Genomic DNA, 15,292 nt, shown 5'->3' on the forward strand with positions numbered 1-15,292 from the left:
CCGACTCCCGACTATGATTCAACCAGTTAGAGGGGCGTCTATTCCCAAGTGCTTTACTGCGATTGGTTGAATCATAGTCGGGAGTCCGAGTCAGTAGTCGAGTCAGAGTCGGGAGTCTGTAGTCTGATACGGGCTTAATTGGTTGAATCCTCGGTTGAATCATAGTCGGGAGTCCGAGTCAGTACTGTCGAGTCAGAGTCGGGCTTCTGTAGTCTGATACGGGCTTTAGAGGTAAAGCCCTACAGATTGGAGGTTTCCCTCGGCAAGGTTAGCAGCCTGCCGAAGATGAAGGTAACACCAAATGCTCAAAACACCATAACGAACTGGACAAAACAGGCTTTAAGCCTGATACACGAGGAAGAAGAAGAGTCTTTTACAGTATCATTTACTCGTTCAATCCCATCGTAGCGATTGTGCGCTTTCTGCGTGCAGAAAGGATGACGGTTAGGCGTGTTTAAACTTCAGATTCGCGCAAACGACTTTTTGTCACCGATAATAAGACCCACTTACAAGTCGAGAATAGTCAATTCAAATTAAGCGTTGATTGTTGTTTTTATAAAAACCAAACGTGTCAGTGCAGTTTCTTCGATATACATCGAAAAATTCAATTCAATTCATCAAATTCAATTCGTCGAATCCTTACGTATACATCTACGCAACGTTAATTTACGTGTACGATTAAAAAACTAAGAAGACTGACATTTAATTTAGATTTTTTTGAATGTCGTTCGATAAAACTTCCATCGAGGGGAGTTTCATTTTATTTTATATCCCATCTCTTTTCAATAGAAATTACGGAGAGATTTAATCGAAGTTCTAGAAAATCGAGAACTCTATGTGCAAGTCGGTGACAGAACGGCCGCCGCGTATTATTAAGTGTTAACATGATTATTGTCGTGTTATTTCGCGCAATAAATTCGAAAGTTCCGCGATAATCCCACTCGCGGCCGACAGCGAGCTGCGAGGGGCTGCAAAGGGCTGCAAGGGGCTGCAAGTGACGCAGTCCACTGCATTATATCGCGGAGATAGAGGATCTCCGATGATATATCATGTATCGTGACGCGGACTCGTGCTCTGACTCGCGCTGCGACAGTGATGGCCCTCGAGCCAATAGCTGTCGCACAACGTAAAAAGATTATACATGTATATATATATATATATATATATATATAAAATTCGAAATTATTACAACTCTTCGCATCCAAGATGATTGACAATATCGTGAGATTTAACACGTTGGCAAAAGCGCAGCGACAGCTGCAGATTTCCAATCAACGCCGCGGTAGAGATACTTTTTGTATTCCAAATTATTTTTGCATAAACTTTTACTGACAAAAATATACGCGAATAGAATACCAATGCAATTTCACACACAACCCGTGAACAAATGGCTGGAGAATGTTTAGCTGTAAGTTGCGATTGTGTGGCTCTGGTTTAAGGATACACCCACAGAAAAAATTTCCGGATCCAATGCTATTACACTTCTATGTATCATGAAATAGGATCGATATAGCGCCAATCATATTTATTACAGAGAAAAGGGAATATTTTAATCTCAAATGAAAAATTCTAAAATCTAGAATAAAATGATAGCATGTATAGTCTTTCGTCGTGGATGGATGGAGACACCCTGTGTAAGTTTACAATCTTTTTTTAATTCGATAGAGGATGATTTTCTTTTGATATTGTCTTATTTTTATACTAAATGAGGTTGTGAGAAATATAAATGCGTCAAGAAATATTTTTTGTCTCGGTAACGGAAATCCCTTCTGAGGGTATAATGTAAAATAGTCAGCAATTATAAAAGTGATATTTTCCCGAGCGCGTCGTTGATCTGAAATATTTTCTATTTTGGCAAATCCTTATTTATGGAATAAACAGCGCGGTGATGGGGCTATTAAGCCGCACGGTAATGAAGTAAAACAAACGTTCTACGGAAGCTCTTACGCTTGCAGAGACTTTACAAGGAGACCGAAATCTTTTATCAGCTAATAAAAGTTTAATTTCCATTGGGAAAATGTGTGTCCCCCGCATCACTTATTCACCGGTCCAATATTTTACGCAAAGCCGCCGACTCATAAACCAGTGGCATATGGAAAATTTATCATCGCGAAAGTGTGCTTCTTGTTTCGAAAAAAAAATATATATCTTCCGTTCACGTTATTAATTATTGCCGGCTGTTATTGCGAGAGCATTTTAAGTCGTTTCAATATTCCGTTACACATAAATTCTCAACAATTACCGTGCGCGGGGTTCACCGCCATCACTAGCCGAGTTACTTTGCATTTAATGGCGAACGTGCGATTCCGCGGTGGTAATTACAAAAACGCGATGTCTTCCGGTTGAGCATAGGCCGTTATGTATTACAATTGCAGCCGTCTAACAGTAATTACGCACGACAGGAACGATTCATGCTTCGCCCGATCACTGTCGTCACGTTTCGCTTGAAACGTTGCAGTTTTACATCTAACGTTCCTTTTTTTCCTAATATAATCTAATTTCCGCAAGTTAATAACCGTTTGTCCATCATTCTGCAATTAGAAAGTATAGTTCACGCTGCATTCTGTCATTATTTATAGCGACACTTGTCAAGCCGCGTGTAGACAACTCGAGTGTAACTCGCTTTGTTGTAACGTCAGGTGGAGGCGCGTGCGTCTTTTAAATTAAATGCGCGCGAAGAATTGAATGAAAAATGCCAAACGCAGGTCGTGAAAATCGCGAGTGCGAAGACACGGCGCAGAGGCAAGAGGCTTCGGGTCCGGCTTGCGCTCGTCTTAGCCGACGAGAGCGGCTCGAGTACAACACTCACTGTACTGACACGCTATACTGACTCGGATATAAGGCACGAGCTGCGCGCTCTCGTCCTCACGAGTCTTATATATCGCTCCGCAGTGTCTCGCATGCCTTTCATTTCGTCCTTTACGGTACTTCGTCATGATTTACGGCGTATCCGCATGAGGAACGACGGCATCGCGCGCGCCTCGCTCGCCCGTCCGCTCCCGTCTCTCTTCCTTCCTTCCTTCCTTCCTCTCGCTACGGTTTCCCGCCGCGTGAGTGTATCTCGCCTGTAATTTTCTCGTCGACAGTCGCGAGACGTCGGGAAAGGATGCTTCCAAAGGACGCCTTTGACCCGACTTCGACGGAAGTCGCTAGCGTCGCGGCTGCTACGGCTTCTCCCTCAATGCGGTGGATATCGGTAGCGATAAGGGATGCGACGGATCGCCGACAGATAAATGCGACAGACGTCCTTGGGAAACCCGACGCGCTAATCGCTAAGCATCGAGTTAAAAATATCCGCGGGCTGCCCGGAGACTAAATGCAATGTCCCTTCGTCCATTTCAAGTGGATCTCTTTTCACCCCTTTTCGCAGCCACTGAGTCCCACTTACGTTTCTTGCCTCTGGTCCCTTGTCAGGCTCGAGTCACGGTTAAACAATAATAATAAAATTTGGAATATCGAATCGCCAGTGATTAATTAACAATTAGGTCGAATAAGTGTATTCTGCAGCCTTCTTGAAAAGGGCCCATGGCCGAAACGTTGTGTTACAATAAAGGAAATTTTCCTGTAGCCAGCTGTGTCGGATTATTCAACCTAATTGTTAATCAATTTGAAGCGTAAAAGCCATTTAAACCTGGCACAGGTGGAGGTGGCCAATTAAATTACTAAGCGAATCCATATGCCGTCTTTTTCCAACCTGTCCTGCGCGCCGTCAAATACCGGACATATAACACAGGTTTTCGTCAGGTGGAATCATTGTCGTCAGTGAATTCGCGTGTTATAAAAATCGCTCAACGATTTGATAAATTATTTCAAATGCTATACTTAGCATTCATTACAATAACCCTTCCTCCCCGTATTGAATTAAATTGTTAATAATAATAAACAAGAAATAATCTATCAATACATAAGTTTCAGTCGACCTTAACTGGCACGTGCTTAATAAAATAAAATCAAATACAGCGCGACGTTTCGAGGGTTTAGGTCCTTCTCCAGAAATAATTTGGTCATGTGAACGGGTTAACGCAATTCTATTGATCCCTGTATGCCAATTAACTTAACTCTCGTCTAACTTTCTTATTTAATTTAAGTCACCACTTAACGAGCACCTAAGCTAAGACGCGAGAGTATATACAGATGCTTCTGCCTTCGGTCTCAAAGTTTGTTGCCAATTATTTTCGTGAAGTTGTTGCATTACAGATTTCGATAAAATCATTGAAATCAAAGTGCAACCACTCTTTCCGGTCTATTAAAAATGTTTCTATCATTTGCAATGAAATCGACTTTTGATCGTGCATCTTACTCGCTTGTACAATTGCAATTTGTCGGCGCAATTAATATGAAAGATTAATTACACGGCCGAAAATGACTAAAATGTATGATCGAAACGTTCCGGTGATTTAATTGTGCAAATAAAAGAATTATTTATCTGGCATCAACGTTCTCGCTCAAATTAGCCTCGTGTGTTTTTACACTGATATAAACCATAAATCCTATCGCACGGTTATTAATACGTTCCGTTGTAAAAATCATAAACTGAAATCCTACAAATTCTATTCCACATAAATCACGTGGACATTGATTTGTATTGAGGCTTCGATACGCCGCCGCGGTGTGTTCGTTCACGCGCATACGCACGCGCAAACTTTCTGCGAGCGCTTTATCAAAGTTATAAACAATTGCGAGCGTACTGTCATTACGCATTACATAATCATTCCATAATCACTTTTTCGACAACTACAATCGACTGCGGCCCATTGTTGCGCGAGATCGCCGTTTGTATGCCGTGCAATTAATGACGAGGAGGCGAGCTAATTATTAGCTCAGGCTTGTAAAACGAGCGCTCTCTAATGTGCCTCTATCTCTATGTGCACTGCTAATTAGTTCCTAGCAACAAGTAATTAGATGTATCTTGTTAATCAACATCACGTTGCTATTAGAATTTCCCAGTTTTTACAAATTACTATCACAAATTATTATCGTACACGTGGCGGTGTACATTTTTTTTACGAACTGAACACGTCTCTAAGTCACCGGAAGCAGCTCTTAGGTTCACTGTATACCGCTTTACTCCTCAGTTGAAGGAGCCTCGCATTGTTAATAAAAGAATGGTTGGCGTATGACTTGGGGCTTAATGCCTTGGGATCTAAAAAGGGCTTCCCATTTTAAAATGTACATTACTATATAGGTTAAACAAACTATCGATATTTCCAAAAGTGAGAGCCTCGATATAGCCCGCACTCATTTAGGAGTCGTGATGCGCGAGGACAGTTAAATCTAGTTTCGGTAAACTTGGAAACTTTATCGTTTAAAAGAAAAAAAAAAGTGATGACACTCCTCTTCACTTTTGTCTTATAGATATAGAGACCCGACACATTGCGTCTGAAATTTTTACCAGACTCGCTATTACTCGTTTAGGTCAGTATTTTCCGATATTGGTACAGCGATTAGGAAACTCATGAGGTCATGTCAATTACGAGGGAGAAGTTTTTTCAACAATGGAGAACAATAAGAAATGCAAAGCAACGTAACATTAATATCCTTGGCGAAACGTCAAGTCGTTCGACAAATCTCATTTTGCTTTTGCACAGACATCTTGTATCGAAGAGTTTACGCTAAATAAATGGCAGGATACCGTACATACAGTATGTACAGCGAAAAATGAGACGTCTTATTTTAGTGGCTGATCCTTTCTCTGTGCGCCATAACGTGAAATGTCGTATGCATGGTTTATAGAAGAGAGTCGTAACGTGAATAGGTTTCGAGGGAATCGTAAAACAAACACAATAAATACTTGCTACCACTTTTATATTAAAAGACGTCGCCTTAGAAAGTATATTTCCATAGAAAAATTTTATATTCTCAGTTTCATTAAGCGTCACACCGATTAATCTCCTCCGCGCACACTTTATTTAGCAAGTTGCTTGCAACATTCAGCGGTAAATTAGATCCGATTAGATTAGGATTGACTTCGATTGTATTTCGCAAATTACGCTCGGTAAAAAATTGCGTCGAATTTTCCACGTTGAAACTTGTATCCAAATTTTTACAAAATTCGTAAATACGGAAACATTACGTGCCAACGATAGATTCCCGCGCGACATGACATTTCCGGTCGTGATCGCGTTACTCGCCGCATTAAAACGCGCGTTAGGGGAAAAAAAAGCATTTATTGCGGTAACTCATACATAAAAGACACATTATTTTATCTCGTGCAACGCGCCGCGCGATAATTCCCTCATACGTGCGCGACTATTACGCAAGCATAACGTACACGCGCGCTTGTGCAATTCGTTCGCGATGCGCCCCAATCAAGGACATGCGATATTTCACAGACAGAATTTCCTAGATCCAGTACGGAAATTATGGAGCGGCGAACAGATAACCATTGCGGAAAAGTCACGCGAACTCGGGCATTGTGCCTTACGAAGATCGTATCGCAAGAGCGTCGCCATGACTTTCGCGCCTAACTGCGAATTTCGCGTACACGCACGATCTAATTTCCTATATTCGATCGTCGTAACTCCACACGTGAATATGCACGGAGGGAATTTTCACTTAGAATTTATCCTGAAAATTATAATACGCGATCGTGGAACAACATATTTCGACGAATTCTATGAGTTTTTGAAATTTTACCACATACTTAGACCTGGTTTTTCATTTTCTGGTTAACTGGTTAACTGGTTAACCAGTTAGTCGACTCTCCATCGTTTTCTATTGTTATTATCCGACAATGGACAGAGAGTCGACTCTGGTTAACAATTAGCCAGAGAATGAAAAACCGAGGCTCGGTGTATATTTTACTATAGCAAAATATATGGCGAAATTTCAAAATACTCTCATAAAGTTACTCAAAATGCCGTGCTGTCCCACGATTACATAATTTTCAGAATGCGGGCAAATACTTTCCATGTGTACTCAGCCAAATGAGACCATTTTCATTACACTCGCTGTTATTACATTATCTATGAACATTAATTGCATACTTCTGGATTACCCTTCAGAATTCTGTCATTTCAACTTTCTGCTATTCGTCATTTGGACATTAAATTTCGATGTAAAGATCACTCTTATAGCAAAAGCACTGTTATACGTAACGTTTAATATTAAAAAATTCTATAATACACTGAAAATTACCTGATTATAGGTCGAAGCGTTTGTATTACATTTATAAATAGAAATATTTTTAACACGTGCATCTGGTTCGTTAGCTCCTTTGAACGTTATTTTAATTGTACGGATTTTTACTATCCTCTGTCAAAGTCCGTTTTATTTTAATAGGATTTTAATGAGGATTTTCTAAATAGATCAAACTTATAATTACATGTGTGGAAATTTCGTTCCACTTCTCAGTTCACGACACAATTGCAAAAGTACGCGCAATTTTCCAACGATTCGCGCAGATTGCAAAGGTCACTTTGCGATATATTTGGTATATAAATTTCCCCTGTCGAAATTTTCTACAAACCTCCAGATCGCCACGAGTCAAAGTTCGTCTCAGTAAGATTTGAATAAGAATTTGATTAGCCCAACTCACATTATACGTACGTATTTTTCCCTCTCGTATCTCAGTTCTCGAGGCGACTCGAAAATATGTACGCGCAATTCTTCGAGGATCTTCACAGGTAGCGAAAGATTATTTTGCAATATATCATATATGATTTCCCTCGTCGAAATTTCCCCTAACTTCCGGATCGCCAAAAGTTCTCGCGAATTCGTAGAATTAGGCATTTTGCTTCGATAATTAATTCATAATATTAAACTTGTAGCGCGCGAAATTTTTAATGAGCTTCACCCAACACAAGTAGTTCCATAACTCAAGTATTTCTCATTAGACATTCCGCATAAAATTGAAGCGAAAAGTGCCTCTTGACGGAAGAAACTCAAGATTCAACCGGTTTGAAGGCGCTTCATTATTTGCTGCGCCCCCGTAAGTGGTTCTTTCGATCGGGACGTACGCGGGCAACCCCCATTCGTCAAGACGGAACTCCTTTTGTCGCGCCCCTCTGTAGGTCGCGGCGCGAGCGGACGAGGGGGAAGGGTTTCGGATTGAAATAGCCCGGTAACAACCGGCCCGGCATTTTCTAGCTTTTGAGACGCGAGAAAATAACGATACGGCACGGCGCGCGATCGCACGGCGAAATATGATAGCCTTCTCCACGTTGGAAGGGGCCCCCGAGGCGCCGTATCGGGTGGGGGATGCGAGGTGCAGAAAAATGCATATTCCTATCTCATTGTCGGACCCGGTTAGATACAAATGACAGTCGCAGACGAGGGCGGTAAAGTAATGACGTGCGCGATGAAAGGGAAGAGCCGGGGAGGAAGCGCCCGCGCGAGATTCCAAATGATGCGTGTGCGTATAATAGCGCCACAGTCTCACGCGCACATTCAAACCCCATTTGTATTTCAGTTTTACGCGGAATGCGAGGGTGCGGAGGAAATCGCGGATTAGTGGGGGGAAAAAAAACGATCGTTCGATCGGCCCAACGACGCGAAAATTAGGGGAAGAGACAATCGAGATTCCTCAAAATTTACATATTTATTTGCTCCAAGAATTTACTTGGTTAAAGGGAAAATTGGATCCCGATTCGCGGTGACCAAGTTTTACGCGCCGATCGGCTAATTAAAGTCGAGGGTGTTTTTTACTTTTATCAAAAACTGGAAACCTTGGAAACAATGTGCAATGCATTCTCATCCCATTTCCGGGTTTACATATTCAGAAGACATACGTTTTTCCACCGGCCATTCTCCCGATGCATTTTCAGATTCTTGATTTCCGGTGCAAAGGGCACACGGGGGGCCAGTCATCTACCAGTGTGTAAAAGGAAATAGCCGACCTTCTTCCTCAAGTCGGCTGCACGGCGACGCAGCCCCGACGCACCAATCCAACTAAAAGCCCTAGGTGGCGCTTACAAATGCATTCTTCCCTTACTTGTTTTTCTCCAAACCCCTTCCTAAGTACACGAGAGATGACAAACGGCACAAATAGAGTGCGAATAAAGACGCGGAATTTAATGCCGCATATGTCAGGAATGTTTTGCGTCGCTCGTGTACATCTATCTTCCGCCGAGGTACGGATCCATGAAACTTGCGCGCAAAGTTGCCGAGGAACAATGCGTCACGGGTGAAATTGGTATATCGCATGTTTCCCGTATAATATAGCTGTATGACGCAAACTGCGCGTTATCCACGGTAATATGGACTTGCGACGCCGTATTCCGAATTGATCGCGAGACGCTTCCCGGCCAATTTCCACCGGCGCTCTTATCGAGGAATAGAAATAACAAAGCCTTACCTTCGAGCTCGACGATCTTGCCGGCCCTCTTGAGCGCCTTCACCGCCTCGTCGTGCGTCGCCTCGCGCAGATCCTCGCCGTTGACCGCCAAAATCGCGTCGCCGACGTAAAGCTGCTCGGTAGCGTCCGCCGCCATGCCCTTGAAGATCTTGGAGATGAGGATCGGCATTTTGTTCTCCTTGCCGCCCTTAATCGAAATCCCCAGGCCATTGTTGTCACTTTTCACCACGCGGACAATGCGCTTCTGATTGGCCACCGAGTCGGGCACGTCCGGATCGTTCAGGCTGTCCACGTTGTTGTTGTTGATGTTGCCGTTGTTCAGGGCGTTGTTGCCGGTCTCGCAGCTCTCGTCGAGGGAAATGCTGAGATAATCGTCTTCGAGGGAGACGAACACGCGATACCACTGGCCGCGCACTTGGGTCTCGAGGATACCGGCGCGTCCCGACGCCGAGGACGAGGCGCCCGTGGTCGTGGTGGTCGACGAGGAGGACGACGACGTCGCCGCGGTCACCATCGAGCCGATGCCCATCACGCCCATGGCCGAAGAAGCTTGGCCGCTGCCGCACAGCTCTACCATTTCGATTTCTTCGCAAGCTGTACGCTGCAACACACCAATAATCGCGCGGATCAGCTTCCCTCCTGCGTCTATCCACCTTAAAATATTTATACGCGTGCAAAACTCTGTGACTGCGTATTAAAGGAGAGCGGAAATCGGAGAACAAGGGGGGAAAAAATCCCCTTACAAATAAACATCCGGAAAAGCTATCTGTCGCGAGTTATGAACGGCGAGGGTAAAAGTGAAATTGGAAGTGAGTAACTTTGTGCGAAAAATGCGCGCTTTGTAGCGCCGGGGAGACGCGTTTTCATGGAAAAGCCGGGGATTTGGGGGGGGAAAAAAATCTTCATTTATTTATCTTACGCCTCGGTCGATTTTCAATGAAAAGCTCGAGAAAAATGACAACATATAAAATGGACGCTATAGTGCATCGCGAATAAATGGCGCCGGTACTCGACGACGTGAATAAATCAATTGTACTATATGCTGGCGAAATTCGTAATTTGAAAATAATTGATAGCGGTCGACAGTGACGTGGCCGAGCTCTCTTTGTTTTCCTCCTACACCATTATTTCCATCAATCCAGTATCGCGCCGCAACAATAGCGTTACCACTGTCCGCGTGAAACAGTATATGGGAGCAACAGAAAGTAAATAATTAGAAGAAAATTGCACGCGCTCGCGACATATGTGCGCAATGTACTCCTTATATTATGTATACGCGTATGTAAATATGTAAACATAAATATATACATTATGTAGAGACGTGTGCGGGTGTGCGCGCACGTTCGCGCATACGTGTGCCGGCCGTGTGTATGTGTGATAGTTTTTAACTAATTCGCATACACTTTGTTTTTAATTAATTCTCAAAGTTTTAATGAATCCGGGAGAATGATTCGAGGAGAATGTTTGGTTAGAGATCATTAGTTCGTAAAACAAGGAAACTCCGAAATCTGCAAAACAAATGAAATCAAGAATTCATGATTACAAATTTCGGAGTCCCATCGAATTCGAAGGGACTAAAGTAGCATGTTTAGTGTTTAACGGGGGGAGAGGAAAAAAATAGCATGATATTCTCTTTTTCGAAAATGAAAACGCGAGTAAAGCAGTCAACGTGACTCTTTAAACAGCTTCAAAATCCGAAAGATGAATCGATCCTTTATCACTGGGTTACTTTACACGGAACTCGATGTTTTTGGCAAATGAATTTTCCCAGAAAGCTACCTCAATACAGTCCTACGCAAAAGCAATGGAATATGGCAGGGCGCGGCAACGACCGCGTTTAATACGATAATATGACGACACGTAGATATGTGGCAAGGTTATAATTAAAGTGTTTGTCTCTGGGAATTAGTCCTGCGCCAGTTCTGCCTTCGTGTCGCTTACGTGAAAATGCACGAGGTGTCTTTATGGATCGTGTGTATCCATGTGTATAAACGTCGCATGCTTTCCATGTGATATTCCAATTAACATCTGGCGCCTTTTGGGATCATAAATTTGTAGCGCAGGTTGAAACAATTTATCAATTATTTTCATGAAGCAAACACGTCCAAAGATTTTTCTAAATGACAATCTCTTTTACCACAATGTAAATCTATTCAGGCATGTTAATATTTCAAGCTTCATAATCGTTTGATTCTTAAATCTTTAAGACTCAAGTTTTCCTCCTGGGGTCTTTTTATTCCTCAAGCCTATTTTTTACTTACTAAGAAAATATATAAAAACACCAACTGTATGGGAATTTTCTTCCTATTGGAAGTCCCGAGGCTCTAAATTCTCCTTATATTTTCAATAAAAATATTGAATTACATTCCCCTTTGTTACTATTAACGCAAACTTTGAAAGGCATCGCGTGTCACTACACGGCTTCAGTGTCATGAAGATAAAGATATCTTACAAATTAGTCCAAGAAAAACGGATTTATATCGTTCTGTATTTAGAAGCGTAATTGAGAAATAATGTATAATAATATGATTATACAAAAATGATTAATGTAAATAAAAGTGTGTACACGCAAGCAGTGATACAAAATGTATCACCTTTTACAGCTTCAATCTAAATACAGATATGTACTACATAAATTACCTAAGCGCGAAATGTCGTCATAAAATATTAAATGGTTACGGATACGTCGATACTAGATTATTGTAATCGCATAAAAGTGACCGAAAATAAGAAATTAACGATATATCGATTTGATTCAAACTGTTTCCTGAATTAAATATTTCCGAAATATTGCAGTTTCGAGTTGAGCTCGCAAAATAAGTTAAGAATTAATCAGTTCGTATTAGTTTGATATCATGACAGAATTAACAATAACAATTATTTTTATTAATTTTATATATTTTTTCTGTCTTGCGTTATATATAATTAAACCATTTGATGACTGTTATTTTCTAAAATTTTAAGTACAGATCTGTGCATAAACACGAGTCTTAAAAATGAATGAACTGTAAAGCTTCGAGAAGTCGAACACTTTACGTTCTCAAAATTCCGAGGATATAAATTTTATTTGAAAGAATCTGAAAAAGAATATTAAAATTGTATCATGTAAAACTTGGAACGGGCAATAAATTGTTGACATATTTTACAAAATAATTAAGTTGAACTAACGTAATCCATCCTAAAAGCCGTTGACAAAATATTTGGCAATATAACATGTAAATAGGCTTTTAACAGTACGAATAAAAATGTAAAAAGCGTTGCGCGGCGAGCAGCTCGCGCGCGGGCGGCGGGCACCATTTTAACCAAATTGATCCGCGCGAAGTATTAAAATGCGGAAACAGACGTCGCACGGTCGTTTCAGTCGATATACGTGCACGAACGAATGCGGCCAACTGCATGCCCATGCAATGTGGAAAGAGCGTGACGGCCGAGGGGGGGAAGAGAGCAGGATAGAAGGTTTGGAAAATTTCGACTGGATACTGAATAAACGGAAAATGCATTACGCGCATACATTATACCGCGGGAATAAACGACAACGCGGATATGGGGTGTAGAATGTGCGGGACTCTCGGTTCTTCGAAAATTATTCGATTAAAGTACAAGTCCGACGAGATTATGTTGAAAAAAGATTTCGTTACTTTTATATTTATTCACAATCCTCGCACGGAAACCCCCATTTTTCGATATTAAATAACGATCTAATTCAATTGGATGTCTAAAAGTGCTCTGAAAATTTTTTTTAATTTTTACATTGCGAATTAATTCGTCTTGCAATTCAATTAGATGTTTAATAGACATGAAAATTCAGTCTCTGAAATTTTTTAAAAAATTTTTATATCGCGAATTAATTTGTTTTTTCCAGCAAAGTCTATTTGCATAAGAGAATCCTAATGATTTTTTAATTTGAAAACGACTATTAGCTAAATACTTAAAACACGTGCGACGTTAATTGCTTTTACGTGCAGAATTAATTTGTAATAGTCGCCCGTAATATTACAATTTATTGTTACAATTATTATTGTGCAATTAAATATAAGATGCACTAAGCTCATTACATAACAAAGATACCGCGGGGTTTCCCGTTATTCCTCGCCTCCCAATAATTCGTACAATAAAATATATATATCCTCCGCAAACAATAAACAAAATTCGTTAATTTTTATCAATGAAATAATTCTATGCGTTCAGTGAAACAAAAGCGAGGCTTATTGCATTTGTCTACGGTCGTCAATCTATCCAGTATGATATGATTTCGATCATCTGGTAGTCGTTACAATAGGTACATGCACGAAAAATAAACACAAATGTTAGCAATATTTCCATTCAAAACGGTGGCACCTCTCCCTTTTTTTCCCCTCTCCCATCTCTTTCATTCGCATTTTCAGTTACACCCCCCCGATCCACCACCCTTTCACTCCGTGCTTCTCTTTCTCTTGCACACGCGCACTCAGTGGCCATAAACTACTAGTATCCAACGCACGCTGAGGTTATTGGTTTTTCCAAAGGGCCTGACAGTGCCGTATACATGCTACTACGTGTACCTCTATCTTGTAAAGATAAATTTTATTCTTCAAAGAAAAATATGTCCGAATTCTTTTAACATCCGCGCGCGAATTCTCATCGACGCGTCTTACACCACTAATATAAACAACCGAAGCCTCGGAAAAAGATAACGCGCGGAAAACGAGGAGGAAAATTTCGCAAAGAGACCACCCTTTGTTTCTTCCAAACGCGAAGATTTATTCCGTAATATCTAATGCTAACGGCCGACACTCTCATCAGCGTGAATCCGGTGTGAATCAACTTGGAAACCTCTAAGAGTTCGAAGCACATTTTGTTCGACGTTGTTCTACTCGTGTCGCTTCTTATTTCATTTCTTTTGCCCTTCAAGAATAAAAAGCGTAAAATAATTCGAGAAGACGTTTAGCATAAAATCCCTGAAATGCCCACGGTATAAATTGCTTTAATTAGAAAAACATGTCTGCCCAATTAATCGCGAGAACAAAATTTGCATCTATTTAAAGGATCCATGTCCGCGTATCCACCTGAGCAACGTGTATACAGGATAGCACTTTAAATAAAATTAAGAATAAAAACCGTTTAGATAATCTAGAAAAACATTTAAACAAGCATTTCCGTGTTATTATTACGTTTGCCGTATTCGATTTTCATAGCGGTTAATGTAGTCTCAACACTGTGTTACAGCGCGGAAAGAAAGTATTTTCAGACTCCGTGTTTATGTAAATTTCACTCTTTTATCGTGTGTACCACTTGCAGCGCATATTTCAGCCTCGCAGGATTCAAAAATAATAGTTTTAAAATAATAATGAAAATGACAAACGTCTAAACGCCGAGCCAATCTTTTACACTCCCTACATTTCTCTACCGTTTGGACTGCAGTTTCTGTAAATTATTCCAGATAAACAGATCAATGCCAACAACTTCATATACATACATATAGATTCACAAGTTTAACGCAAAACCCAGCGCGAAACAACACCCTTGTAAAAATATCCCCCCAAAAACGTTCCAAGTTTCGTCCTCGCGTCATGAAATTGCGAATTGTGCGTGCACTTTCGCCGAAAGTTGTAACTGATGATAATTTTGTCGCGAGAATATTACTTTTCCGTGAGCCGCGATTAAAGCACCACGACTACGACAAATACATAACGTAATCCATCCGCATTTTTTAATCCCCCCTCCCCTGTGATTTTTGCAGCGTGTTTTTCACCGCAACGCGCATTGTTCCTCCCGGCGAGCGCGTTCGGCAGGCACCGCCGTTGCCATCGACGGCGAGCGAAAAGCCGCGAGTGCCGACTGGTTTTACGTGCTCGTCTCCGGTCTAATTCAATTACGCCATCCGGTACAATCTCTACCCGGTGGCGTTTTCATAGCCACGCGAATAATCCACCTCCCTCCCTCCCGCCCCGTGCGTGTCGTGTTCGCACTCCTCGAACATCACCCGTGTCTTCGTCCCCGCCGGGTCGAACGTCGTCG

The 15,292-nt window shown here is 41.5% G+C and overlaps 1 protein-coding gene across 1 annotated transcript in view; it reads right to left on the reverse strand.

The window, feature by feature from the left end:
* Positions 1–9,872, reverse strand: part of LOC105561741 (beta-1-syntrophin) — a 231,559-nt gene extending 221,687 nt beyond the window's left edge. The window contains exon 1 of the mRNA XM_012011994.1: positions 9,296–9,872. Coding sequence (XP_011867384.1) covers positions 9,296–9,872 — 577 coding nt within the window. The remainder of the gene's footprint in view (positions 1–9,295) is intronic.
* Between the last annotated feature and the right edge of the window lie 5,420 nt (positions 9,873–15,292).

The sequence above is a fragment of the Vollenhovia emeryi genome, unplaced genomic scaffold (assembly GCF_000949405.1).
Source record: "Vollenhovia emeryi isolate VEMERY1.0 unplaced genomic scaffold, V.emery_V1.0 DF939202.1, whole genome shotgun sequence".
NCBI classification, from domain to species: Eukaryota; Metazoa; Arthropoda; class Insecta; order Hymenoptera; family Formicidae; genus Vollenhovia; species Vollenhovia emeryi.